The sequence below is a fragment of the Gymnoscopelus microlampas genome, assembly GCF_963454915.1.
Source record: "Gymnoscopelus microlampas genome assembly, chromosome: 9".
NCBI classification, from domain to species: Eukaryota; Metazoa; Chordata; class Actinopteri; order Myctophiformes; family Myctophidae; genus Gymnoscopelus; species Gymnoscopelus microlampas.
The window spans coordinates 33,355,463-33,382,436 of record NC_139946.1 but is presented as its reverse complement, the minus strand read 5'-3'; the positions used below and the strand labels follow the sequence as shown (position 1 = coordinate 33,382,436).

The following is a 26,974-nucleotide window of genomic DNA, read 5'->3' as shown; positions in this document are numbered from 1 at the left end:
GTATACAATTGGGGTGGTTGTATTTGGACTCCCTGCTCTTCTATTAAGACGTTTATATCCTGTGTCTTCTATTCTATTTCTTCCCTGGGCATTGTGGGCAAGCGGGCAGGCTCTATTTGCAGTGGTAAACATTTTCAGCACTTGCGCTGGAGACCTGGGTTCGAATCTGGGCTAGAACAGGAAAGTTACAGAGGGTGACTTTAAGTATTGGTCAAGCTGAGACAGATAGAGAGTGTGTGTTGAATAATTTGAGTGACACTTGTCCGTATTGTTGGTTCATTTAGATGTGTCCCATGCCCTGCCACCGTTTCCCTCCCTTGACCTGGGCAGCCAGCCGCTACCCGAGCGCATCAGCATGAATGACATCAAGAAGCTGCAGACACTCTACAGGGAGCATTGTGAGGTAAGCCCACACACCACTGCCACCACCCCATCTTTTTATATATCTTAAAGGGGTATTTCATTTAAAACACTTCTGGGGTCATTATAACTACTTATCTACTCTGGCTTTTGTGTGCACCCCAAGTTGCCCCAATATCAAGCATTTTAATATTGAATCAAGCAACTTAAAAACTGTCTGGGGTGTACACAAGCCCAAGTAGATGTTAAAATGACCCCAGAAATACCTTTTTAAGTTTGACTTCGTCCACGTCAATTCGCCTGATTCTCACTTATTGGGTTTACACACATTGACACCCAGGAGCTGCTAAGTACTACCCCATTCATAGTAGTCCATCATTGTAGTTAACACTACACATTTAGAATAATAGCTTGGAAAATAAAAGCTAGCACGCATGCGTGGCAGGTTATTGTAATTGGTCCCGCATGTGTGTGTTTGCGTGTGACCAATTTAGCTCCAGGACAGATGAGCATATTTTCATGAAACTTGGTTTCCCTAAGAGGATGATTAATGTTTGGGTCAAAAAGGTCACAAAATCAAGGTCATGGTCAAATTTAAGAACGGATGAGCAGATTTTTATGAAAGCTGGTGGTAATGGTCAGTAGACTTCCCGGAAGATACCGTAGTATTGATTGTTTTGTTGAAAAGGTCAAGGGTCCTGGTCGTCATCAAGGACGGATGGACCGATTTTCATGAAGATGATGGATTGATGGGAATGATCAGTAAACTGCCTCAAAGGGATTATTACATTTTGTGACTCAAATGTCAAGGTCACCATCAAGGTCAAAATTACATAATCGAACATATCTCAGGAACAGAGACACAGAACAACAGATCTTGGTGATTCCTCTACACCAGCACCGATTCTTTTTTGGGATGGGCATTCCAAGAATTACTTAAGGATAAACTAACAATACCAACTTCTCTCCCTTCTGTGGCTCTGTTGAGTCCTTTCTTCAATTCTGAAAGTGGTTGAAGTGCTTTGGGTCAGATAGACTACCCGGCTCAAAGGAATGGTGCTCCAACATGGCTTACCTTGAGCTGAGCTCTGACTCTGATGCTGTAGAAATCTGCATCTGGGAAGGACATAAGCTGCAAGAAAACAAATTCCAGACTACACAGTGTTTCCCTGACATTTGAGAGAGGGACAGGAAGGGGAATAGAGCAACTCTTAGAGCATTGAGGGAGCACTCAGAAGTCGGGGTTCTTCAAGCATTTAGGGAGCACTGCGTAGGGGTTTTCTTCCCAGCAGAAAGTACAGCAGTGGCTGAGGTGATATGATGTGATTTAGGGAGGAAGGGCATGGCAAAAAAGAACTCCTTACCAAAATAAAAGTCAATGTACAGAAGGGTCACTTTGTACTGGGATTAAACAAAAATAGTGATGAGGATGAGAGAAACTATATTGAACAGTTAAAGGGGGGCCTTTCCATCCTGACAGGAGTGAGGGTGCGGAGTACGGGGGGCAGGGGGGTTGTGTGAGACCGTGATTAAAGCCGTGAAAGCGCTGGCTTTATCATATTATCCCTGCCCTCCCCTTGTCCAGCCACACCACGCTCCTTTTGTTCCAGCCGTCCTTTCATCTCGGCGCGGCTTTCAAGACATGCCAATTAACCTTTCAGCGCGCTGTGTGGACATCTTGGTGTCTTTGTGGCAGCCTCCCCGTGGGCCTTTGTGCAGCCTTGTCTGTGGACGGGCACACGGGCTGCCTGCCTTTGTCTGCCAGCGCATTTCTGTCACTCTCACAGCGCCCTGTGCCGTCCGTGGCGAGCTTAATGTTTGTGTGTGTATGTGTGTCTTGTTTTATTTTCTTTTGTGAGTAACAGCGACCCGTTAACTTGGCACACAAGGGCTTTTACTAGCGTCAATTAAATTTACAGCGCAAATAAAGGTAACAAGTTGGACAAGGTATAATGCAAGTCAATATTTTGACTTTCATGTTTTATGTAATAGCCTGTCATGTAAAAGTCTGTAAGACTACTTTTTTTTGCAATGATGTAGTGCAGGTAGTGCATTAGCTAGAGACACAAACGTCCATCCATCACACATTCATTAATGTCAAAGTTAACGTGGATGCGGTCCACAATCTCCTTGCCATTTAATCCTGATGTTTGTGAGTTGAAGGATAAACTGGGCAATAACAAATTGAATAAATCATAGTGAAAACCACATTGTATGTGAGAGAGGAGGGTGGTTCAGGAATCTCTGCCATAGGCCTCTCACTGTCTTTCTGCTGTGTGCGTGTCCTCCTAGACATTTCACAATTCATCAAGACATGCTGTTTTTCCTGCGCAGCGAAAACTCGGGAGGTAAATGCGCTTGTTTGGAAGGGACTGGGGAATTCTCCTTTTTGTTTTGGAGTTTGGTGTTTGAGCTGTTGCCGGGGGCAACGGTAAACAAGGTTACCATGGCGACGGCCAGAGAGGAAGCAAAAACATATCATGTGATTGAAGGAAAGCCTACACTGCTGTGTAACAAGATCCAGGGGCAAAGCATTTGTCCTGCCAGTGAGAGGGAGAATCTCTGGGCATGGTGTGAATCATAGTCGATCGACACGCACTAGCAACAAAACACACTACACTGGAGTTTCACTTCTGACTGAAGAGGCGGAGAGCTGACGCTTCTTCCGTTCATAAGAATGGCTCAATAACTGTTGTTCCACACTTTACTCTTAACTGTCTGGTGTCTGAGCACTTTCTCTTTCTCGAATATAGCTGTGTCTGGAGCTCATGTTTGTTACCGTAATCATGTTTCAAACCGTTGGTTGATTTTTACTGTGCCTGCGTGTGTATTGTTGATTTGAACATGTCCAGCTTTTTAAATCAAAAGGCTTATACAGGAAGTCACATGGTAGTTAAGATTGGCTTGTCAGTAGATGTTTTGAGAGAAAGGTCATGACACAACTCTGTAAAGTAAATCTGTCTAATGGAGACAACTGGTAGGGGGAAAAAGTAGTGTGTGACATTGGCTTCAAATAAAACTCCTGATAAAGCCTAAACGCAGCCTTTCTAAATGTGATTAATGTGCAAGGGGCAGCATTTAGCTGGCTCATTGTCCAACCTGGAGGGCTGGGACTAAAAGAAAGAGAGAGAGAGCCTGCCTGCAGAAACTTTGTTGTGTGTCTGGTTGCCATGGTTCAGCTCTGTGTGTTTTGTCCTCCCCTCCCCCTCCCCTTCTCTTTTCCCTCCTCACTTCCCTCCCTTGCTACCTCTCCCCCCTCCCTCCTCCTGTCTCCTTCCCTCCCTCACTCTGTTGCCGCTCTCCCACAGGCTACTCTGGATGTTGTGATGAACCTCCAGTTCCACTACATTGAGAAGCTGTGGCAGAGCTTCTGGTATTCAACGGCGCCATCTAGTGATGGAGCCACCACCATCCCTAACAGGTCAGAGCGAACACAACATCGGTGAAGTTTAAGACAGAGAGAGGACACATTTCTTTATTTAGATTTGACAAAAAAAAATCTTAGTTATGCTTTTTACATTTGCTTTAGCTATGTAAACGTATGTTTCCCATGCCAATAAAGCCCCTTTGAATTGAGAGAGACAGACGTTTTCAATAATGGTCTCATTCCTCAATCACTTCTGTTTTTACACAACACACTCTGCGGTTTTAGTGTACATTTGGCAACTGCTTACCACGATTTTGTGTGTTAAAATCTACTCTGCAAAACGTGGCATAACTTGACACAAGTTTCCAGGTTCCCCTGTTGACTTAGGCCACGACACAGAATATTTCTTTGCGTATATAAATGTATTATTTGTGTACTGTCACTGCAGTATACACTGACAGGTTTGATATCTGCTGCTAAGTGATGTCTCACCTGTACAAGAGACCATGGGCCCTATCTTGTGCGGTGCCTTATGCCTTATCCCTAATCTTCTTAGGCATTTCTTTTTGCCTAAAAGAAAATTAAAATTGTGAAAATAGACGATCTGCAAGCTTGCAGCGCGTAGATGTAGATTGGCGATTTTCACTATTTAAAAATGTTTTTCAAAGTATTAAAAATGCCTAAGAAGATTAGGGATAAGGCATAAGGCGCCATGCAAGATAGGGCCCTGTTCGCACAAGGCACTGTTTCAACATTTCCTTATTTTCCTCTTGTTTTTTACTATATTTGATTTTGATTTTATTTGGATCTCTTTTAGCCGAGGCTAATCTTCCAAGAGTCCAGCAAGCAGAAATACAATACATTACATACGTACAGTGTACAATACTGATAAAATTACAATAAACATATTGCAACATACCATAATGTAAAAACAGTACCAATATACAGAGTTACACAATAAAAAGATGTAACTCATCTCACATACACACCTACTACTGTTGCACCTAAGGGATACCATGGATACCCATGGTGGACTATGCATGGCAGGGGCGTCCTCCTCCCTGAGCCAGGCCTAGACCTGACCGCATACCATTTAAAAACTATTTATTACTATAAAAATAGGACACAGAAGAAAAAAGCACGAATCATTAAACAAACATCCAAATTATTGCAATGAGTTCCATATTTTGACCGCCCTAAAAATAAAAGATCTGCTTCCCATGATAGTTTTTATTTTAGGTATAACATAGTGGTTTTTGCATCTTGATCTTGTGTTGACCAGATGACTGTCACGAACTAATGTCAACCGATTCCTTACACTAACTGGCTTGTTAGACACATTAATCTTTGTAATCAGTGCAAAAGATTGCTGTCTCACACATTCAGATACTGTGGGCCATCCCATTATGCTTTGCAGTTCAACCGTACCAATTTCATATCCACATCTTAAGACCATTCTTGCTGCCCTGTTCAATGTGATCTGCAGTCTCTTAATGTCTTACTATACACCTTGTACTGACATTACTTGCATTATATTAGGATATTGAATCTGTGTGTGTGTGTGTGTGTGTGTGTGTGTGTGTATACAGCGATGATGACATGGAGGGCATGATTCCCAGAGAGAACCTGGTGGCTCTGTGTAAATATGAACCAATCAGATTGTGGATGAGGAGTTGTGATCACATCCTTTATCAAGCCCTGGTGGAGATCCTCATCCCTGACGTTCTGCGCCCAGTTCCCAGTAAGATGGTATTTCTTCTTTCTGAGATAGAATAAAGTGGAGCATGACTGGAAAGAATGGAACGACAGTTTGGGTGAATGGCTACATTTCAAACCTATGACTGTAAAGTATGGGTGTGCTCCCATGCAGAACCAGTAAGAATCCTAGTAATACAAACGATTCCAAACTAACACAAATAACTGAAGTTTGTGCATATGTACTTGTAAAAATATGTAGAAACAATAACCTTGATGCTCAAAATAGAGTGCACTACTACCACACAGTGAATATTTTGCTGCACTTTCTGTGGGTAAGACTAAATCCTAGTTTATTGCATGTTGCGGTTATAAACACAGCTGAGTTGTAGTAACACTGTCTTCTATTGCTAGTAATTCGACCTGTATTTTGTCTTTCAGGCACCCTCACTCAGGCCATCCGTAACTTTGCCAAGAGTTTAGAAGGCTGGCTGACCACAGCCATGACAGACTTTCCTCAAGAGGTTGTCCGCACTAAGGTAGGAGAGGAAAACTTCAAATTGTAAAGCACTCGCTCTGAAGCCATGTTTATTCAATTCATTTTGAGACCAGACGTATATTTATTTTTTAATCACTGGATTCTGTGTACGTGTGTACGGTGTAGGCAGCAGTGGTCAGCGCCTTTGCCCAGACGCTGCGTCGCTACACCAGTTTGAACCACCTGGCCCAGGCGGCCCGTGCAGTCCTTCAGAACACCTCCCAGATCAACCAGATGCTCTCGGACCTCAACCGCGTCGACTTTGCAAACGTCCAGGTAAATTTGTCCCGGCAGACGTATTCTGCAACGCTTGCGTTGGTGGTTATGCTGTGCTAGGACCAGGATCATTTACAGTTCTTCATGATGACAGGAGCAAGCATCGTGGGTGTGTCAGTGTGACGAGAGCGTTGTCCAGCGCTTGGAGCAGGACTTCAAGGTGACCCTGCAGCAGCAGAGCTCCCTGGACCAGTGGGCCACCTGGTTGGATGACGTGGTCTCCCAGGTCCTTAAGCCTCACCAAGGAAGCCCCAGTTTTCCCAAAGCCGCACGCCAGTTCCTGCTCAAATGGTCTTTCTACAGGTAGGTTTTTTTTCCATTGCTGTTAACCCATTAACACATTGACCGCCAGAGGTTAATCTCATAATGTACTCACCAGTGCCAACGTTTTATTGTTGTTTTTTTCACGTCGCCATAGACCTTGTTAAAATCCGTAAGATTGAGCTGTGCACTGTTTGTTTACATCGCAGACATCTGCCTGGTTCGAGCAGTGAAGACCACGTGTCAAACGGTGCCTCCATGTTGTAGTTAGAACGGTTTATGTTAAACAGTGATCACCGAGGAGAAAAAACTACAAGGAGAAAATAGGGTTTCAGTTTCGTCATTACAACGAGGGCCGACGGGATCGGCAAAACCGGATCCCGAGTAATTCTGTTTCCGGTGGTGTTACAATGAAATGGTCTGTGTCCGAAAAAAAGGAAAAAGCACCACAGCCCGTAGGCTACGGGATCGGCGCTTTACGGTTGGATTTATCGGCCCGTAGGCTACGGGCCCGGCGGTCAGTGTTAAGACCGGGAATGCATCTGTGTCATTTTAGATTTCTTTGGCTATTCAAAAATAGCAGATATACAAGCTCAAAGCGCCATGAGCTTTTGAAAAATCGTGAAAATTCTTGAATATATATATTTTTAAGCGAACATTTGTAAAATATTTTGTTCCAGGGATCTCCAGAAACAAAGATTTGAGTTACAAATGTTCGCTTTCCAAAATATATATTCAAAGATTTGCACACATTTTCACAATAAAAAAAGCAGATCTACAAGCTCATATCTCATATCTGCTTGTATATCTTCTATTTTTTTGAATAGCCAAAGAAATATAAAAATGACTTGTTCAATGCGGTCCCGGTCTTAATGGGTTAAAGCATGTGGGTGCCTAAAAGACCTAGTTTTATCACCACGTCTTTATACACAGGAAAAGCTCCTGGAGTTGTAGTGAAGCATTGACAATGTTTCGGATGCTGTCTACTTCACACGGTGCTAATGAGATCATTCTCTTTCTTTCCGTTACCTACTGTGTGTCCTCCCTTTAGCTCCATGGTGATCAGGGACCTCACCCTGCGCAGCGCGGCCAGTTTCGGCTCCTTTCACCTCATCCGACTGCTCTACGACGAGTACATGTTCTACCTAGTGGAGCACCGTGTGGCCCAGGCCACCGGGGAAACGCCCATCGCCGTAATGGGAGAGGTGAGGAGGGCATATGGAACACTGCCGTTATTGCAGCGTGGCTCTGCAGAAGTCTAGCTGTCTATAAGAGGGGTCATATTGTGTCAAAATTTTGGTCAGACGACTGCTATTCTTTTTTTTTTTTAATCTTTACGTACCTCTCTTTAGGGTTTTTCACACTACATTTAGCTGTGGGCTAAGACCAATCTGGAAACACTTAGTTAAAAAACACCTTATTTTTGCCTCTAGTGGCACCACCTCCTTTTTTGTGTGTAAAACAGTAACTTGGTTCGGCTCCTCCCTTCCACTTTCTCCCGCCAGTGCTTGTTTATGGCAGTGGCACTGACAGATTCTGCTGCCTAAGACATACAGCTCTGTTAGCTGGGCTTGCAGAAATGTCACGCTTACAACTTGAAATCCCCCAATCTGCAGCAGGGTTATCTCCTAAAACACTATGGTTAAGATTACCTGCGTGAAACAAGCTTAGAACACTAGCAATGTAATATTCATTGTCCAATCAAAGACACTGCATGTGGATGCCTGTGAAGTGATATCCTTGTTACTGTTACAATATGTTAACCCTGGGGTCTAATTTTCAAGTGCAAATCCTTAACCCAGACCTTACAATTTAGGCAGATTTATTTAGAATTGCTATTGCTATTGTAAGTAATAGCTTCATAAACATGAAACAAGGTTAAGCTAGTCCTAGGCTTTCTGTAACCTAAGGTTTATGTACCCTAGGCATGCAATTATTGTTTTTCAATCTAGGATATGAAATTACATAGGGGAAAGCATCCTTAGGATATGATTGAAGGAATGAGGTTTAGGAAGGGTAAAGGTGTTTATTGTTACAATACAGAAACATAGGCAGTGAACTTCTTATCCTTTGACTACTCAACAGTGTGTATAACATAAAACAGGAATGACTTTCCCTCTGTACTGCACAATATTTATTTCTTGATGGTAAAATGTCTTTTCCATGCTTCATTTCATCATTCCTGGTGAATTATCATTAATGTCACTTCTTCTCTGTTCTGTCGTCAACTATAGTTCAGTGACCTTAGTTCCATGATGCCATCGCTGATGGATAAAGGTAAGCTATATGATATAACGTGGTAACATCCCCCCATGTCCTGGGGTCTAAAAATAAACAAATTATGATTAATAATATGAATGGCTTTAAAACTACAATACTGCAATATTATAGAAGTATTGTAGTTTTAAAGCCAGTCCTAGGTCTCTGCTCCCGTTCTCATGTTTCCCCTCTGTGCGTCACCAGATTGGTTTTAAGTGCTGTAGCGCCTCCAAATTCATACCCCATGACCTTTTGTTGTCGTTAGGAAATTCAGTCTACACTGAGATAACATGAGTTGTAGCTGTGCTTGTATCTTATGTTGACCACATCCGTTCCTCTCTCCTATGTGTGACCAGACCCGTCCTTCTCTGATGACATGAGCGACCTGGGCAGTGACGCAGACGTGTCCCGAGGGCCCAGCGAGCCAGCCGTTAAGAGAGAGAGGATCGAGATCAACCACTCACTGCAGGAGATCTGAGCCCAGTACAGCAGCTGTTGGATCTAGCCTAACCAGCCCAGCTCCTCTCCCTGCGGTTCTTGGGTCCAGTGAGCCCCAGCATACTCAGAGCTCTTAAACAGCCTGTGTGTGTGTGTGTGTGCAGTGTACATAGAGAGGTGCGTAGCAATGTCATGCCCATCCTACCTACCTGCGATCTCCCCTAGCTATAAAATGTATATAAACAAAGCGAATCTCTCCACTGGGGGGGAACTGTAATTCTCACTCCAGAAGGAGGCTTATGTGTCTGTGGTTTTTAATCTTACAGGGGTGTAATGCAGTTTGGATTTCTTTACATTTTTTTGTTTGTTTTGCAACTGTGAACAATAATGACTTTTGTGCAGTATCTTTCATTGGGTGTGTAACTTTGTATGAGTGGTGGCGTGTGGTGTTTGTATTTGGTTCAGTTTTCTTTCCATTTTGTTAACTAGCTGTGCCATAGTGTCATCTGAGTGCCTTAGAATGCTAACTCTTTAACCACCACTACAGATGTCTATATCTCCCTCAGCTGTGCCTCTACCGCAGTGAATGTATTGTCTCAGAACCTCAGACATTCAAAAGCACCTTTTTAAAGAAAAAAAATGAAATTAGGTGTAGGCCTGCACTTCATTGTTGCCTCTGCTGCAGCTAGCAGTGAAAAAAAAAGCGCACATTCATGCAACCCACTGACCCAAAGGACCTGTCGTGTCAATGTATAACCCACCAGCACGGCCACAGTGTGTGGATCTGTCAAGTCAGTAGGGCCTCATGATACAGACAACCCTCACAGCCTCGCCATAGTCAAGAAGGCAGGAAACTCACATTCGATCATCCTTGGCTGGATAAGATGACGTTTGTTTACCTCAATAGATTTTCTATGCTGTGCTCTTTTCAGCTCAGAAGACATGAGGCAAGTAAAAAAAAAAAAAAAAAGTGTAGCCACTGTTACTGTTAACTTTGTACGATCCTTTCATGTAAATAGAACTCCACACTGTTCATCCAAATGGTAACAATCCTGTGATTGCATTGCTGGTCAGCATTTTTGTTTTTTAAGGATGCATTTAACCTTTTAGACCTAACTTGGCGACCCATGTGTTGAACTGTAGATGTGCTTGGGGCGAGCCCTGCTATATCTTTATTTGCAGAGACAAGAGTAAGCCACTTAAGCCTGATCTATACTTAGTTGCATGTCGGGTGTCGTGCACCAAAAATAACTGATCTTCAAGCGCATAATGTAAGCACGACACGGTATGAGCTTGTAGATCGGCTATTTTCGGTGCACGACACCCACGCACAACAAAGTTGAACTCGGGCTTTACTGTAAACGGAGTGACTGAACAGCCACTCAGTAGTTAGTACATGTTAAAGCCCTATTGCTTAACTGGAAGTCTGTCTACCTGTTTCCCAGAGTTTTATTTCTGGCCTGTCTACTTTTATTTATCTACAGAATAGATAAAATAAATACAACCAAAACCCTTATTGAAAGATAGTTTCCTGTTGGCATCTGATCCAGCACATGCCCCCTTAGCTCAGATCCCAAGACCTCATGCCTCCTGGAATAAATGAGAATGCAGTATATCCTTGGGGAATTTCTGTGTGCTTTCCACATCTACTAGTCCCGTCTACATGATATATGGAAATGCATTCAGCTCCTAAAGCTTATGCCCATTGATGACTTGCTATACATAATAGCCATACAGTTGGACATAGGCCTCAATGTGTGACACCAAGAAACTGTTAAATTATATGAATATACATATATAAATATATTTCTTTATATGATGTAGAGAGTGTGTTCTTATGTGGCCTTTGGAGCTACTTGGTCTTTGCCTATACTCTCACTGTACTAGTCACATGGTATTGTGGGAGGAAAATGCTTTGATGTTTAATTTAATGGATTAGACCGATTTATGTGATAAACTTGTTTTCAAAGCTGTCATTATTCATGAATACTTATTTGTGGGTGCTAATGCAGCGCCCAAGTGACTTAGGAAATATCACAAGAGGAGAAACTGAATTTCTATTTATGTGAACTATAACTGATTTGGTGTTGGAATTGGTTTGAGTGATTTTCCCCTACCGACTTACCCACTACCCCAGATGATTTTGTAGTAGCTATGATAATCCTAAACTTGCATTATTTAAGGCTTTTTTCTTTTCTTTTTTTACTTGTGCCTGTCACAGTAATTTGCCTTTAAATGCTTTGGGAAAGTAATTTCTATGTGTACTTTGTAATCGTTTTTGTAATGCTGTTTAGACTTGGCTGAGGATTATTTTTTATTGAATTAGATCTGGTTCTTCTTACAAGTATACTGAACCCTTATTTTTCCGTATTTTTAAACCTGTTCTTGACTACAATTTAGCTAGCCTAAGTGGCAGACGGTGGTCTGTAACAAACTGCATAGTTCAACTGTATTTTGTACCTGGTCAAAATGTGTAATAAATTGGTGTAAACCACTGGTTCTAACACTTTTCTTTATTTATGAAATGTCAACATCACAAAACCACCATTTGGAACAAACGGCAGATTTACAAATTTTCGTTCAGGAACGACAGCAATTATTACTTTGTTCACGTACAGTTTGACTTCATTCAGTCCACAAGTGTTCTAGACACATTTCTTCAATATATACATCAATTAAATACCGGTTTCAATGGAATCTCAGTTCAAGATTATTTATTCTTACACACCAGTGTTGTGTTTCGGGAAAACTGTTCACTTGTGACATTAAATATTTTCTTCCAGTGTCTCTTGATACAAAGGCACACAGAACATGAGCCAAACAGTCCTGAAGAGGGAAAAGGGTGCGCTTCCCAAGAAGAGTATTGAGTGTACGGCACAGAAGGAACGTGATAGGAGGTGGGAGGGGTTACAAGAAAAGGCTTGGTCCTCATACAGCAGTCAGAACACCGTCAAAAGTTTTAAGTGCACATTGTCCTTCAAGGCCTGGGCATGGTACCTTGTTTCCAGTGATCCGGTTGTGTTGATGCCTATTGCCTACCCACCGTCTTCCTCCTCTGTCCGTTCAGTAAGTGTTCAGTCCCAACACAGCTGGCTAAAAGTGCAATATGTTCTCAGTGAAGCCCAGACAATCCATTCGGGACTCAAGACAGTCTGGAAAACCACTCACAAGGAGCAGCCTGCCATGTATTTCCCTATCAAAGAGGGGGGCAAAAAGAAAAAGCAGAAATAGTAAATTTGCAAATACAATAAGTTAACATTATGGCCTTCAAAGAAGAGCAACAACACAGCCAACAGTATAGTATTACTTTTTCGATAAGTGTAGCATTTTGCATCGAGTTTTGAACATAGTATAGTGTACTAGCATAGTACATAGTATACGATTTTTTTTCGTCTGCGGATAAACCTTTATATTGAGGTATGGAACCAAATGGACTTAACAGTCCAGTTTAATGTAAAAATATATCTTTTCTAAATGATATAAGCAACCGAAACGAAAGTTAAATCCGAAAAAATCACTAAGTGTGGAGGCCAAAATCGTCCCCCCAAAAACCTCTTAGGAGTACGTTTCAGGCAATTTAGAGTTGATTGGTAGTACTTTGTAGTGACTTTTTTTTTTGGTCCCTAACATTCATCGAGCTCTGGACTTAGTAAAAAAAAAAGGTCACCATTGTGTCACTACCGAAACGAAAGTTAAATCCGAAAAAGACACTGGCCCTCATTTATCAACGTGGTGCAGCCCGAATAATGAGCGTACAGCGTAATCACCGCAATTTTCGGCATTTATCAATATATCCTGACGTGGGCTTATCCTACGGTACGCTGAGATCTCACGTCTGGTCGAGACCAGTTGTTGACGTTGGCTGCACCCGTTTATTCCATTCTAGACCTGCGGAGCACCATTGTCTGACTGTCTGACAAGCATCTGGACACATAATCCACTAATAAATAATGGCTATTATATAAAGTCATTTAAACAAACTGCTTTAACAGTCATTCAGATAAGATTGTAGATCTGTCTGTATTGAAAATAGCAGATCTACAAGCTCACAAGCCAGCGCGTTGTGAGCTTGTAGATCTGCTATTTTCAAAAATATACGAGCGCTTTTGCGCCGGGAGTCCCAGCCACGTTTTCATGGACAGTGAGGTCTACAAACTTACAGTAGCTTGTCCTATGTTATGGAGTTATGTCATAGAGAGTTATGTAGGCTACACAACCTGGCTGGGTTAAGGATATAAACCCGACGCTCCAATATTAACGTTAACGTGGCGGCACGGAATCACTGCATTCCGCCCGAGTCTCATGTACCGCTACGCTACGGACACGGACATGAAAGACAAAGTTGGGCGGGCGCGTGTGTGTGTGTGTGTGTGTATGAGAGAGAGAGAGAGCGAGAGAGCAAGAGAGCAAGAGAGAGCGAGAGAGAGAGAGGCGTGTGCGGGGGGGGGCGACTGTTTCTTATTGGCTTTTCATGTCTTTGGTCGTATTCTGGTTCGTCTTCATGTCGTAAAATCGGGGCGTTTTGAGAATATTTTAAGGGCGTGTTATTTAAATGACGCTCGTTTCAGCCGTGACATTTATCAATGCTGGGACCAAGTGTAAGCTCGGATCAGCTGTGTAGGATGCGTTGATAAATGTGACTTCGACGTTGGTGTACGGCCGAATATATGGAAAAATATACGCCGGTTTATACGCTGCGTTGATAAATGAGGGCCACTAAGTGTGGAGGCCAAAATCGTCCCCCCAAAAACCTCTTAGGAGTACGTTTCAGGCAATTTAGAGTTGATTGGTAGTACTTTGTAGTGACTTTTTTTTTTGTCCCTAACATTCATCGAGCTCTGGACTTAGTAATTTTTTTTTTCACCATTGTGTCACTACCGAAACGAAAGTTAAATCCGAAAAAATCACTAAGTGTTGAGGCCAAAACCCTCTTAGGAGTACGTTTCAGGCAATTTAGAGTTGATTGGTAGTACTTTGTAGTGACTTTTTTTTTTGGTCCCCAACATTCATCGAGCTGTGGACTTAGTAAATTTTTTTTTCACCATTGTGTCACTACCGAAACGAAAGTTTGTCACTACCGAAACGAAAGTTAAATCCGAAAAAATCACTAAGTGTGGAGGCCAAAATCGTCCCCCCAAAACCCTCTTAGGAGTACGTTTCAGGCAATTTAGAGTTGATTGGTAGTACTTTGTAGTGACTTTTTTTTTTGGTCCCTAACATTCATCGAGCTCTGGACTTAGTAAAAAAAAAATCCCCATTGTGTCACTACCGAAACGAAAGTTAAATCCGAAAAAATCACTAAGTGTGGAGGCCAAAATCGTCCCCCCAAAAACCTCTTAGGAGTACGTTTCAGGCAATTTAGAGTTGATTGGTAGTACTTTGTAGTGACTTTTTTTTGGTCCCCAACATTCATCGAGCTCTGGACTTTGTACATTTTTTTCCCACCATTGTGTCACTACCGAAACGAAAGTTTGTCACTAGTAAAGCAACACAATGCACAATAAAAAAAAGCTTAACTCGTTAAAACAGGATAACATCTGTGTCATTTTAGCTATATATGTATCTATATATCCATTTTTAGAATCAGCCTCAGGTCTTAATGGGTTAAGCTAAAGCTAGGGTGTAGAAGAGTGAGACCAAGAGAGCCACTGTTCTAAACTAGCATGGTAGTACAGCCCCAGAAAGATGAAGTGTGTTACAATCTCACCTGTGGCAAATCTCTTCTTGACGAGGGACATGCGGTAGCGACTCCCCACCAGCTCCACGTCCATGCCTGACAGCGAAGCCCCAGAACCTACAAACTGAACGGCCAGGCTGGGTGGAGGCCCGCGGGGTACCTCTAGGCACTGCCAGCTGGCACACAGGGTCCCCGAGCCTGTGACATTTAACACAACCAGCGGGCATAGAGAGAGATGTTTAAATATTAAATGTTTAGCATTCACAGCATACAACACTCCATATAGTATATTCTCAGTTCAGTCCACAAAGCTGCTATGATAGAAGAAGGTAAAGTCCGTCCACAAGCCAGTCAAAGTCAACAAACACTATTTCTGAACGATTGCGTGTTGTTTTCTAATCACTTGTTTTTCGATGTGCACACTGTATAATTTTATTGAGGCATCTAAACAGCAGCATGTATCTTTTCTGGCTCGGCAGTATCGCGAGATATGGTTGACAGGCTTTATTTTCCTCGACCGAGTATTTTACAAAGGTCTCAGTTGTTCAGAAATAGTGTTTGTTCATAAGCTGGTCCACCTGGCCCTCATTAACTCCAATGTATTCCAGCCTCCCGGCTGCAGTTTGCTTCCCTGTGCGACGAATCTGCCGGCTGGAATTTCTGGATAGCGAAAATGACGTAGATGACTGTACCTTCTTTTTTTCTTAAATGGGCTCTTGAAAACAAATCAAATTATAAATATCAGCTGTGCTTATCAAATGGAGTCTCGGCATGGCAGAGCAGCGCTGCCTCAGCAGCACTATGCTAAGCTGCAAGGCTTTCTCTATGTGCTACGTTTGGGAAAAGTTGTTTAGCCCGAATAGCCATCTAAATGGGACTCACTGGACTGGCTGAGTAAACAGGGACTTGTTGTCTATGTCAGACCCCATATATTTCAAGGATTTCACTGAGATAACACTCGTAAAAAGGTTGTTATTTTGAAAGCAAAATGCCCTGCAATATGAATACATTTTGATATGTTTCATTCTGATGGTAACTCATAATCGTAATATTACACTCGAGGGTGGCTTGCCGAACTCGGCTCCGCCTCGTTCCCGACCATACCATCCTAGGCAAAGTGAATAAAAAGAAGGTACGGCCATCCAAGTCATTTTTGCTATCCAGCAATTCCAGCCGTCGTATTCGTACACTGGGAGGCAAACTGCAGCCAAGAGTTCGTAGAATACATTGGAGTCAATGAGAGCCAGGTGGACCAGCTTATGAACAAACACTATTTCTAAGCGACTGCGACCTTTGCAAAATACTAGGTCCATGAAAATAAAATAAGACTTATCACACATTGTTTTCGGCTGTGTTGCTTTTTGATGTGTACACTGTTTAATTTTATTGAGCTTTCTAAAGAGTACTTTTCTGAATGTACCGTTTAGATGCCTCAATAAAATTATAATGTGCACATCGAAAAACAAATGATTAGAGGTCCCAATCAGACCTATGAGTCTACCACTCATTCAATAATGTAACTCCATAAGTTAAGCACATTGTGGGGTATTATTTACAGATAAGCCATATTAAAAATTGGCCCGGAAAATTCATATTTCTAGCCGTTTATCAAGAGTGGGTTACAATCTGGCATTTATTTATTTATTATTATTATATTAAGGAAGGGGAGACCACTCAGTGGTGTAAATATATGCAATGTTATACATTGTTAAACATTGCAATTTGGCTTAAATTTTGCAATATTAGACATCGAGTCCAGACAATGAGCCATTGTCCACTTTAAATTAATGATTTATTATTGATTAAGGGAGAATTTAAGGAGCCAATGTCCTCGAAAATGGATAGATAGTGCTTTGCCATGAAGTCCTGCCACTTTCCAGAGCTCTGTCAAGAGCAGAGATATTGCCTCAGTGACACGCAGGCCTCTGTTTACAAGGCTTCCAGAGCCACTGATGTAATTATTGACTCGCCTTAGCAAGACATCATTTATGTGAGGTTGTGGTTCCTGACATCTCAGCAATAAGGGAAAAGGACGCGTGCAGGAAAACAGTATTTGAGACGGGACAGGGAGGAGTTATTGTAACCTTTCAGTGTTTTGTCATTGGGTCATAAACCACAAAGATCTTCTAACTACAGTCTTAAGCCTAACGTCCTTTATTACTCGCTATTTATCACTACAGGCTATGAATAACTCTTTTCTCTACTCTCCAACTGCGTGGCTTCAGAAAATACGTTATAATAAATTATTAGTTAAAAGAAATTGTGGGTGGGTGTCCGATACACAGCAGTGAGTGCATACCATCCTAGGTGCTGGCAAAACATGCATTTCAATCAGATGATCCACTGTACAAACATAGCTAAACAGTCCAAGTACCCCCACCCCATACACGCACAGTTTTTTCCCAGGTTTAGTTATAATATAATTTATAATTTGCTCTTTAATTTATTATTTTATACACTTCTATCGCCAAGTTAAATCAAAGCTGATTGGGAAGTATTTGCCTTTGTTAAATGATGTACTGCATGTCTGGATTGCAAAACGCAACATAATGAAAAATGCTCAATGTTGATGTTTCTGGACAGTTTCTGGGTTCAGCTTTCAGCCAGAACCTCCAATGTCTTCAGTTAATTCAGAAACACAGCAGTTGCCTCTCCTTTCAAATGCTAATACAGAAGATAATACATGCCTTCATATAGCTTATGAGAGAAACAGCAGGACATGGAGCGCCACTGGAGCATCAACACACATCTCATGTACAGTACTCTGTTTATACACATTGTAATTTTGAAGTATGAGCCTGTGGGAGATCGCATAGCAACAGGGGACAAAGTGTGAAAGAAACCGATACCAAGAAACATGGACAGGCTAACATAGCAGACACAGGGAAACAAACACTTTGCTGTCCCCATAATATACTCCTGGCAAAGTGCTCTCGAGCAAGGCACCAAACAATTGCTAACGATAAGTACAAGCCTAGCGGTTGTTTGGGCAGCTCCCAGGTGTACGGGTCTAGGTGTGTGTGTTTGTGTGTAGCTCCCAGGTGTACGGGTCTAGGTGTGTGTGTGTGTTTGTGTGTATATACTGTAGGTGAGACTCCCTCACGCTCCCTGCAGCTACTCCCTCAGGCAATTTCTGTTAATAACAATGTGTTCTAAAGTCAACTTCCCTTGTTAAATAATGGCTGAAAAGGAAAAGTAAGAGAGAGAGAGAGAGCTCTGACCTTTGCTGTGGTTAGTCGGGGAGAGGTTGGGTAGTTTCCACAGCAGACGTCTCTCCTCCGCATTCCTGGGGGAGAAAACAAAGAGGCGAGTCAGGCCCACCCTGTTCCTACCTTTCTGTTTTTGAACTAATACCCCTTTCCTACTTTCCTACGCCACAAGCAGCCTCTCTGTCCCTCGCAGTAACTCTACCCCTCATTGCAGCGCTCCATTCCATTAGTCTGGAACACTTGGTAAATAATTGAAGCCTAGAATAGTACAGTACGTATAGAAAAACAGTCCATCTATCCATCCGCTAGTAGTGCGAGTAAACAGTGGAGCGTATCCAACAGACAGGTCTCTGCCCCCGCAGGCCTTTCACAGCTTACCGAGATAGTGAACTTAAATGCCCCTTCATTCTTCTCACCTTTATGCAGGCCTGCAGCACCACAGTATCTTCCCTTGTCCCTAATGGAACACACTGGAAACAAGCCCCTGGGGCTTTTTGTGTTATCCTTTTAGCATTACCTTTGACTGTACTGTTGTTAATAGTGTTAATAAAGTATTCAATCAATCCATCCCTTCCTCCATTTGTCTGTCTCTCTGTCTTTTCTCCATCCCTCCTCCACCCATTATTTCTCTCTCACTCCTCTTCAAGGAGGTCAAACAATTAAGCGTCTAGCCGATTAACCGATATTTGAATTTTAAATAACCAGCATCGGCGGTTATCTTTTTTTTTTTTGCAGATTTTTGGGCCGATTCTTTTTTCTCTCTTTTTTTTAGTGCCCCATCATTTTTACCCTAAACAAACAGACACCAAATTAAAAACGGTCAAATTCAGTTTAACCACTTTAACCCTATATACACAAAACACAAATCTTGCACTGCCACAAAAAAAATCAGATTGGGTTCCGCGGCCAAATATGTATTAACTTGGGGGTCCTTGACATGAAAACATTTGAGAACCACTGTTCTATTAGGGCCTTAGTGGAAGCTGCCCTCACCAGGATGCAGGGGGCTGGCACTGCAGGTCTGTGGCGGTGTGGTCGAGGGGCAGCAGCACCTGCACAGCAGTGAGCTGGGTGGAGGGCGCTGTGGCTGGGCAGCAGTGGTAGTCCAGAGAGACCCGGGTCACAGTGCCGCTGCGCTGGCATTCAGCTGACAGCAGGAGAGGAGCCCGGCCCGGGTCCTGGGATGAAACCTAAAGGGAGATGAAAATAAATCGTTATACTTCAGCAAGAGCTGCTGAATATAAATGAAGGCGGAAATGAAAAGGTGTCAGGCTACCAAGTTTTTGAGTTAGTGATGTAAATATACTGATATTCACGTTAGTTGTTCTGCACATGAAAAAATGTGTTAAGGGCAGGTGCAAAACTCATAAGCGAGTCATTCTACACATACCATAATGACAGCATTTAAAGAATTCGTACAGAGCAGGACTGGGATCAGTTTAATTTCAATTTGATCAAAGTAGTGGACTTTTACAGACTATTTTCAAAATCCCTTTTTTATGCCTCCGCTATTATGTTTTCAGGTACTGGCGTACATACATCCCATTCCTGTGAATGCGATATCTCAGGTAAGCAAAGTTTGCTAAGTTTCACGCCGATCGGTCCAACAGTGTCGGAGATTAGCTGCTCAAGTACGGATACACACGGACAGACAGGAGTGAAAACATAGTCTCCGGCCTTAGGCCTGGCAGAGACAACAATCAGTCATGTCAAATGTGAACACTGTTAGCGGGCACTCTGACCTGGTACTTGAGCAGGCCTACGTTATAGTAGGAGGCTTGGGGGTTGAGTTCAGCCTCTCTCTGTAGGTAGAGCTGGAGAGCCTGCATGTTGAACCAGAAGTCCCTGGTGTTTGGGTCACTTTGAGATGGATCACTGTAGACACAGATATTGGAGGATTGACCAGTTTCAACCTGGTGAAAACTAAAGTAAGCTTACAACGAGTTGCATCGCGACGTGAGCTTCTAGATCGGCTATGTTCACGATTCGTTCATGTGACGAAAAATATAGAATAAATATTTTGCCTGGGCGCTGTATAAATAGCACCCACTGCTTCTGATAGTTAGGATGGGTAAATGCAGAGTGGTCTAGTTTCACATACTGTATGCATAAACAAATGTACAGTAAAAAATCACACCTGTGTGAAGGTAGCGGCGCCTTTGATACATTTTGTCATAGATATGTGTTTCTGACCAATCAGAACCTTGACGGGCCTGACCAATCAGAATGTCGACGGACCTGACCAATCAGAACGTCGACGGACCTGACCAATCAGAACCTCGACGGGCCTGACCAATCAGAACGTTGACGGACCTGACCAATCAGAACCTCGACGGGCCTGACCAATCAGAACGTTGACGGACCTGACCAATCAGAACCTTGGCGGGCCTGACCAATCAGAACGTTGACGGACCTGACCAATCAGAACCTTGGCGAGCCTGACCAATCAGAACGTTGACGCAAAAGCCAGGTATAGAGGGCTAATATCCGCTCTATACCTAAAGGTATAGAGCGGCTAGCGCCGCTAAAAAATACCCCAAGGAGTGGGGACTAAATTATTATAGGTACAATCATGTATAGCAGGCACACACAAAACATTTTACCTGTAAAGTAACTTTTGATTGGGCAGAAAGTGATCCACTCTGGAAATATTAAGCAATCGGAAGCTGAGGACAGGAGCGTTAGGGTTGGCTGTGAAGATACGAGTGATGCCTGCAGGGAAGGACATGGTCAGGTCTCCTGTGATCTTTACAAGGCAGCTGGAGGAGGGAAAACACAAACACACCCATATCAAAAAAGATGCATACAAATATCACAGGAACATAAAGAAAAGTTAGTTTCTATTTAGGACAAATCCACATGCTTTCAGGCTTATCCATTTATTAAAAGATATTAAAAGATAGGGTAAGTGATATTTTTTTGTTCAAATAAGTGTTTAATAACTTAAAAATACATAAATATATATATATATATATATCCGAAACACATTTCTGTGGATCGGTTATTAAAAAATATACAAGTGATAGATTATATAAAAAATACCTTTTGTTTAATTGAAAACATTTCACAGTATGAAAACGTTGCACAGTCATTAACCCATTTAGATCTCAGGCCGATTTTAAGTTTTCAGAAAAACTTTTTTTTATCTTGTTGCTAGCTATATACATAGCAACATCTAAAATGACACAGATGCTTTCCCGGTTTTAAAGGTATAACAACGTATAGGCTTTCGCGGTTTAATGGGTTAAGGGCAAAGAATATGCTCAAAGGTATCTTCTACTGGTTAGAATTGTAAAAAGTCCTGACCGGTTATGTTGTCCACCCTTGAAGTAGGCGTTGATGTATTCCGTTATGGCCGTTGCCACCGGCCAGGCCTCCTGGGTACTGAGGGAGATGGGGCTCGGACCTCGTGACAGGTGCACTGTGGGTAGTGAAGTATATTGCAGTAACATGTACTAAGTCAACAGCTATAAAGCTAAAAGGTCCTGAGGTTTGAGGGTGACAACTGATATGTAAAGTATATGCATATACTCACAATTCTAGCCTAGAATCAAGTGGAAAATATATCTAGCTAGGTATTAATAATTAATAAAGTTAATTTTTATTTAAGTTTAGATGACTTACTATGTCTTTGGGGGACTTCTTGGTGCTGGTAGGGTACCGGTGAGGCCTGCCCCACTCTGGCAGGGCTGGGGGCACGGTTCTGGGCCGCCCACTCATTTTCCCTGGTGGTCTGGGGCCCCCAGTCACTGGGGCTGGAGGACGAGGAGGAGGTGAGGGGAGGACTGGGCTCCGGCAGAGGAGAGGAGCACAGTGACCTGGACTGGAACATACAGGGAACAGGTTTGCAGCAAGGTTAGTTTTGCATTTTTCATTCGTTTTCATTTGTATTGCCATTTGACTTTTAGTTTTCAATTTCAGTTTTTAATTAGTTTCTAAAGGGGTTTTGCTAGTCTCTTTTTTTTTTACAGCTTAGTTTGAGTTTTTATTAGTTAGTTTTTTTGTAGTAGTAGTAGTAGTATGGATTGGTCAGGGGCAAGATTCAACAAGGTCAAAAAATAGTTCCTAGATAGATGCATTCTTTCTCTCACAGACAACCAATAAGTAGATGAGTCCAAGCTCCTTTACAACCAATCTGTGATAGATGCTCAAGTCTCTCACAGCCGATCAGTATGCATACATGCACACCTCTCTTTCTTAGATAGAAAACTAGAGGGCTGGGGTCAGTTCATTAAAACTTAAAATAAAAGTGAATTGAAGTGGCAATTTCATGACCGTTTCCTAATAGGCTGTAGAAGTCCTCATGGTACCATTTTTATATTGATAGGATCTGGAGGGAAATTAATTTGGGTAGATAGAGGGTTATTAGTTATACCTTTATTGATCCGGAGGGATATTCAGTTGTCATAGCAGCACCGCAGTAATTATGAAACAAAGATACAGGTAAGGGTAGAAAACAAGTGCAGAGAAGTAGTAGCACTAGTAACAAAAATATAACAAAATAGTATAAAATAATATAACAAAAAAGACAGTATTAAGATGACTTAACATGTGACCAGGCCTTCTGCACCTGGACTGGTCAGGTGTGCACAGTGTATAGGCCACAGATAGGTGGAAAGGGAAGCGATGGTTCAGTCACCAACAATATAAATAGACTTTAAGACCTAGGGACCGACCCGCCGCCTGCACTAGACCTAACCGGACACAAATAAATATAATGTGCAATCTGCCATAGTAAAAGGGCATTATGCTTACTCTCTCGCAGCCGCTGAGTCGGCCCGAGGTCCTCCTGGCCCGGGTCGGTCTTGGGGGGGCCGCCACAAGCACTTCGGCACTGTCCTGTCTGAAGCCGTGCTTGGAACCTGCATAGTAGGCATAATTAGAGGGATCCAGGACCAGAAAGACAAAGACAAGAAAAATCAGAAGAAACGGTAAAAAAACAAGATCAAGAGGCAGCTATGTTGTAAAAGTCAAAGGGTTATGTTCAGAGCCTTGTTGGGTCAACATGGCCAAAGGACACGGCACCACAGGTAGGAATGTAGAATATTTCACTTGTATTGATTCAGCGGAACACACACAAACAGCACAGTACTGCTACTGTGGGCAGGGCATTTCAGACTGGTTTGATACTTGCATAAGCAAATCACTTATATTATTACGAAGGTAGTCTGGGCTTTAGAAAATGTACGCCAGAGATGCGGGGATCGCGGTTTTAGCAGCGGTTGCCGCAGATAACCATAGTTTGGGTGGATTTCGGTCAATCAAATATAATTATTAATTAATATTGGATAAACCGCGGGTGAAATAATGCGGGAATTAAATGAATGACATCTATCCAAAGGCCTATTATAGCTTTTAAAAAGCGGCGTGCGTGCGTTTGTAGTATTTTAATATTAAGTCATTTTCCATCAGGCACAAATTAGCCGCCTACTACTACACATGCTTTTGCCAGCATCGGGTCCTTTAATGTCCAAACAACAACACAGTGGACTAAAGGCAGTAAAGTGAGAGAAACTTAACTGAGGATTTAAAACAAAAGTAAAAATCACACCCTGTGTGAAGGAAGCGGTGCCTTTGAGGCGGGGCTTAACTCATTTCAGTTCGTCCCTATTGGTGGTCTGAGTCCACTTACCAAATTTGTACTTGGTAGCATGCTGCAAACTGGAATAATGGCTGTTTAAAGCCCAGCCAATTGGCAGACAGAGGGGGCGGGGCTTAAGTCATTACAGTTCGTCCCTATTGGTGGTTGTAGTCCATGTGCAAAATTTGTACTCCGTAGCATGCTGCGAACTTGAGTTATGGCTGTTTAAAGGCCAGCCAATGGGAAGACAGAGGGGGCGGGGCTTCAGCAATTCATGCTCGTCCCTATTGGTGGTCTAAGTCCACATATTAAATGTGGACTTGGTGGCATGCTGGAAACTGGAGTTATAGCTGTTTAAAATCCTGTGCTCATCCCGTGCTCATACGGGCGGACGGACATAACATACGCTGGGGGTCCCTGGACCCCTCTTTGATAACCAGTGGCACGTGTGGCCAATGACAGGAGAGATGGCATAGGCAATCTCCAAGTCCGTGTGTGTGTGTGTGTGTGTGTGTGCGCGCGCGTGTGTTTGTATGTGTTTCTTCGTTGCCGTGCTCATCCCGGGCTCATACGGACGACGGACGGACGGACGGACGGACAAAGTCAAGTGTAGAGCGGTTGGCACCGCTAAAAAGGGGGGAATAAAAGTTTGGCGTGGGAGTGATTTAGTGAATTTCTCAACCCTGCCGCCGGCGACGAGGCTTATGGATATGTCTTATGAAAAGTTGTGCCGTGATAAAGTGACGGAGGTTGCTGTTACCATGGATATGGATGTATACAGTGACTACATCGGTGCTCGCGACAGTGGTGAGTGACATTGTTTGTACAAGTACATATCCATATAGAATCCCATGTGCATCCCTGGTCGGTGCGGATCTATAAATAGGATGATATAATTACCGCTGGATGGATGGAGGATGGATAATGAACGTGTACACGCGGATTCGGGTGACGAAAAAGTCCATCCGCTTATCTCTAATGTACGCCTATATCATTAATTACATAGGACCTAAATCAACTCCATGGTGACTGCCTGATTCAGCAAGTTTAATTTAAGACTTTTTATTATTTGTTAGACATATTGGTTAGACTTAGAATTGCATATGAATGCCTCAACTAAATTAATGGCATTTTCTTTTCACCAATTAACACCTTAAAGTGTTTCGCTAAGTGGGCGCAGCACTAATGAAATAGTCTTGCTATGTAATATATTGCTATATGTTTATGAAGACGCTAAGGACGTTTGAGTGATTTGATGATATTCAATCATAAGTACCCTTGTGTGGGCCCATATTGCAAGGCGGCTGAGCATTCAAATCCAGGCAGTCTTGATCTTTGTCTGTCGAAAAACAAAGGTCCTCCTGCGGCCCAGAATGCCTTGTGAGGGGCGGAGCATTCCTGCGTGGCTCACTGTCTGATGGGCGATGCTTTCTCCTCTCTCCTCCCTCCTCCTTTGCAGTAGAGCCGCTGAGCGCCTGAGCCCCCGAACCAGGACCCCCTTCACTGAAGGGGTTGTGGACAGAGTTCCAATGTCCCAGCTCCTTCTTGGGCTGGGCTGGAGGAGGTAAAGAGCTGGCACTTGAAGCCAGTCTGTTGCTGGTACCATTGCTGCTATTGCTGTGAGGAGGCGCGATACCAGACACAGCCGCTAGAGATGACTGATGTGTGGGGCTGCCAATCATAGTTATGGCAAACGGGTCGTCAGGAGACAACGGTGGCGGGGCGCTCCTGTCGCGTTTTCTGTCTCTCTCTTTACGATTGGAGGTAGACGACGATGAGGCGGGGGCAGGGAGAGTCTTGGTATCCGGGAGCGTAACAGAGAACGGGTCCCCCCGCACCTCTAGCCCCCTGCCTTCCCGGGTAGGGCGTGGCAGTGGGGGTGCCCAGGCGTCAGACGGCGGTAAGGTCTCCTGAGCAATGGTCTTCTCAAAAGCAGCCAAGAAGGGGTCCTCTGGAGGGATGTGTTTACAGTTCCACACGGACGCCTCTATCTCACGTTGGGGCAGGGACTGAGAGAATGCAGAGAACCGCAGGGATGAGGGGTCCAGAGGGCGGGACGGTGCCACCGACCAGACACCTGAGGCGTCGTCCTGGGGCTGGGAGCTGCGTCCCGGAGAGGGGTCCCGGAAAGCGGAGAGAAATGGGTCTGAGGTTCGTCCACGACTTTGAGTCTGTTCTTTAGTCTGTGAAGTGGGAGGCCACGCTGCCCAACCCGTCGGTTCGGGAGAGGGCCCCATGGGCTGATGGGACGGCGAGTCCAGCCCAGAATCCTCCACATTTTCAGGAGAGGAGGAATCAGATGAGAAGGCAGCGTCTGGGAAACACACGACACTTTATCAGCACAATACCAACAGAGAACACACCAAGAAGATTGCATTACAATTAATTTAACTCCAAGGGAAGATTACAGTTACATGAAACCCACCAAATTAAATCTATGAACACTTATGGCCATTATGTTCCCCACTAAACTGCCATCCAACTCATTTTCTCTTATCTTTTGGATCATTCTTCCCAATATGAAATGGATTCGAAAGCAAAATGAAGGAGGGAATTAACGTACATTCGGATGGACCAAAAGTACTTTGCTCTCTGAGTTGTTCTCGTCCGCCAAAGCTTTTGGACTTGAAAGCTGACTCCAACGGAGGTCCAAACAGACTGTCTGAGCCAGATACTGTAGAGTTCAACCTAAGTAAAGAAGCAGAATATATTTCAGGGAGGACAGAGTGAATGTGAGGGATTGTGTGGAGTGAGCAAAGGATGGAGGAAGAAAGAAAATGGAAGACAGAGAAAATAAGACAAAAGAAAAAACACTACAGAAAAACTACTCAAAACTCAAAAGAAGGTTCGAGGGGAAGAGTTGAGACAAGATGGCAGCAAGGACGCCATTTGATATGCAATTGAAAGACAACACGACAGGTGCAATCAAAAGACCTCCCACTGTACCCATCTCTCTCCAGTAACATGTTGATTAAAGACACATTGATATGGAATGGATGGAGGTTTAAAGGGGCTGATGGTGGTGTGAAAGAAGGAGACAGGAGCGCAAACAGATGGTGAGAGAGCTACCTGCTATGATCGGGACTGGAGGTGGACCTCCGTAGACCATCCTGTTCTCCATCTGCAAGGAAAGGAAGGAAGCACACACACAGTGAGTGACTTGGTGAGTGTGGTATTTAATTGGAGTTTGTACCTTAATCAGATCTAATCAGCAGCGGTGCGATTAGTGAGAGCTAAGAGGGGGGCAGGGAGAAGAAGGGGGACATGGAGAGATGAGAGAGAATGCCCATCAACCATTACCTTCACAGTGATA

General features: G+C 43.3%; 2 protein-coding genes across 8 annotated transcripts in view; one reads left to right on the top strand and one right to left on the bottom strand.

Annotated features, from left to right (window-relative positions):
• The window catches only part of rfx2 (regulatory factor X, 2 (influences HLA class II expression)), a 34,929-nt gene extending 23,241 nt beyond the window's left edge, over positions 1-11,688 (top strand). For all 7 annotated transcript variants that reach the window (XM_084066552.1, XM_084066547.1, XM_084066549.1 and 4 more), the window contains 9 exons: positions 285-403; positions 3,669-3,781; positions 5,317-5,468; positions 5,864-5,961; positions 6,087-6,236; positions 6,331-6,539; positions 7,549-7,702; positions 8,732-8,774; positions 9,113-11,688. In XM_084066552.1, the coding sequence (XP_083922678.1) occupies positions 285-403; positions 3,669-3,781; positions 5,317-5,468; positions 5,864-5,961; positions 6,087-6,236; positions 6,331-6,539; positions 7,549-7,702; positions 8,732-8,774; positions 9,113-9,234 (1,160 nt within the window). In that variant the 3' untranslated portion in view covers positions 9,235-11,688. The remainder of the gene's footprint in view (positions 1-284; positions 404-3,668; positions 3,782-5,316; positions 5,469-5,863; positions 5,962-6,086; positions 6,237-6,330; positions 6,540-7,548; positions 7,703-8,731; positions 8,775-9,112) is intronic.
• A 44-nt stretch (positions 11,689-11,732) lies between these two features.
• The window catches only part of fcho1 (FCH and mu domain containing endocytic adaptor 1), a 59,141-nt gene continuing 43,899 nt past the window's right edge, over positions 11,733-26,974 (bottom strand). Inside the window, exons 16-27 of the mRNA XM_084066546.1 lie at positions 26,731-26,782; positions 26,225-26,349; positions 24,938-25,975; positions 22,836-22,942; positions 21,705-21,903; positions 21,387-21,501; positions 20,684-20,839; positions 19,823-19,955; positions 19,074-19,270; positions 18,093-18,157; positions 14,902-15,069; positions 11,733-12,387 (exon numbers count right to left, since the gene is read on the bottom strand). Coding sequence (XP_083922672.1) covers positions 12,359-12,387; positions 14,902-15,069; positions 18,093-18,157; positions 19,074-19,270; positions 19,823-19,955; positions 20,684-20,839; positions 21,387-21,501; positions 21,705-21,903; positions 22,836-22,942; positions 24,938-25,975; positions 26,225-26,349; positions 26,731-26,782 — 2,384 coding nt within the window. The 3' untranslated portion in view covers positions 11,733-12,358. The remainder of the gene's footprint in view (positions 12,388-14,901; positions 15,070-18,092; positions 18,158-19,073; positions 19,271-19,822; positions 19,956-20,683; positions 20,840-21,386; positions 21,502-21,704; positions 21,904-22,835; positions 22,943-24,937; positions 25,976-26,224; positions 26,350-26,730; positions 26,783-26,974) is intronic.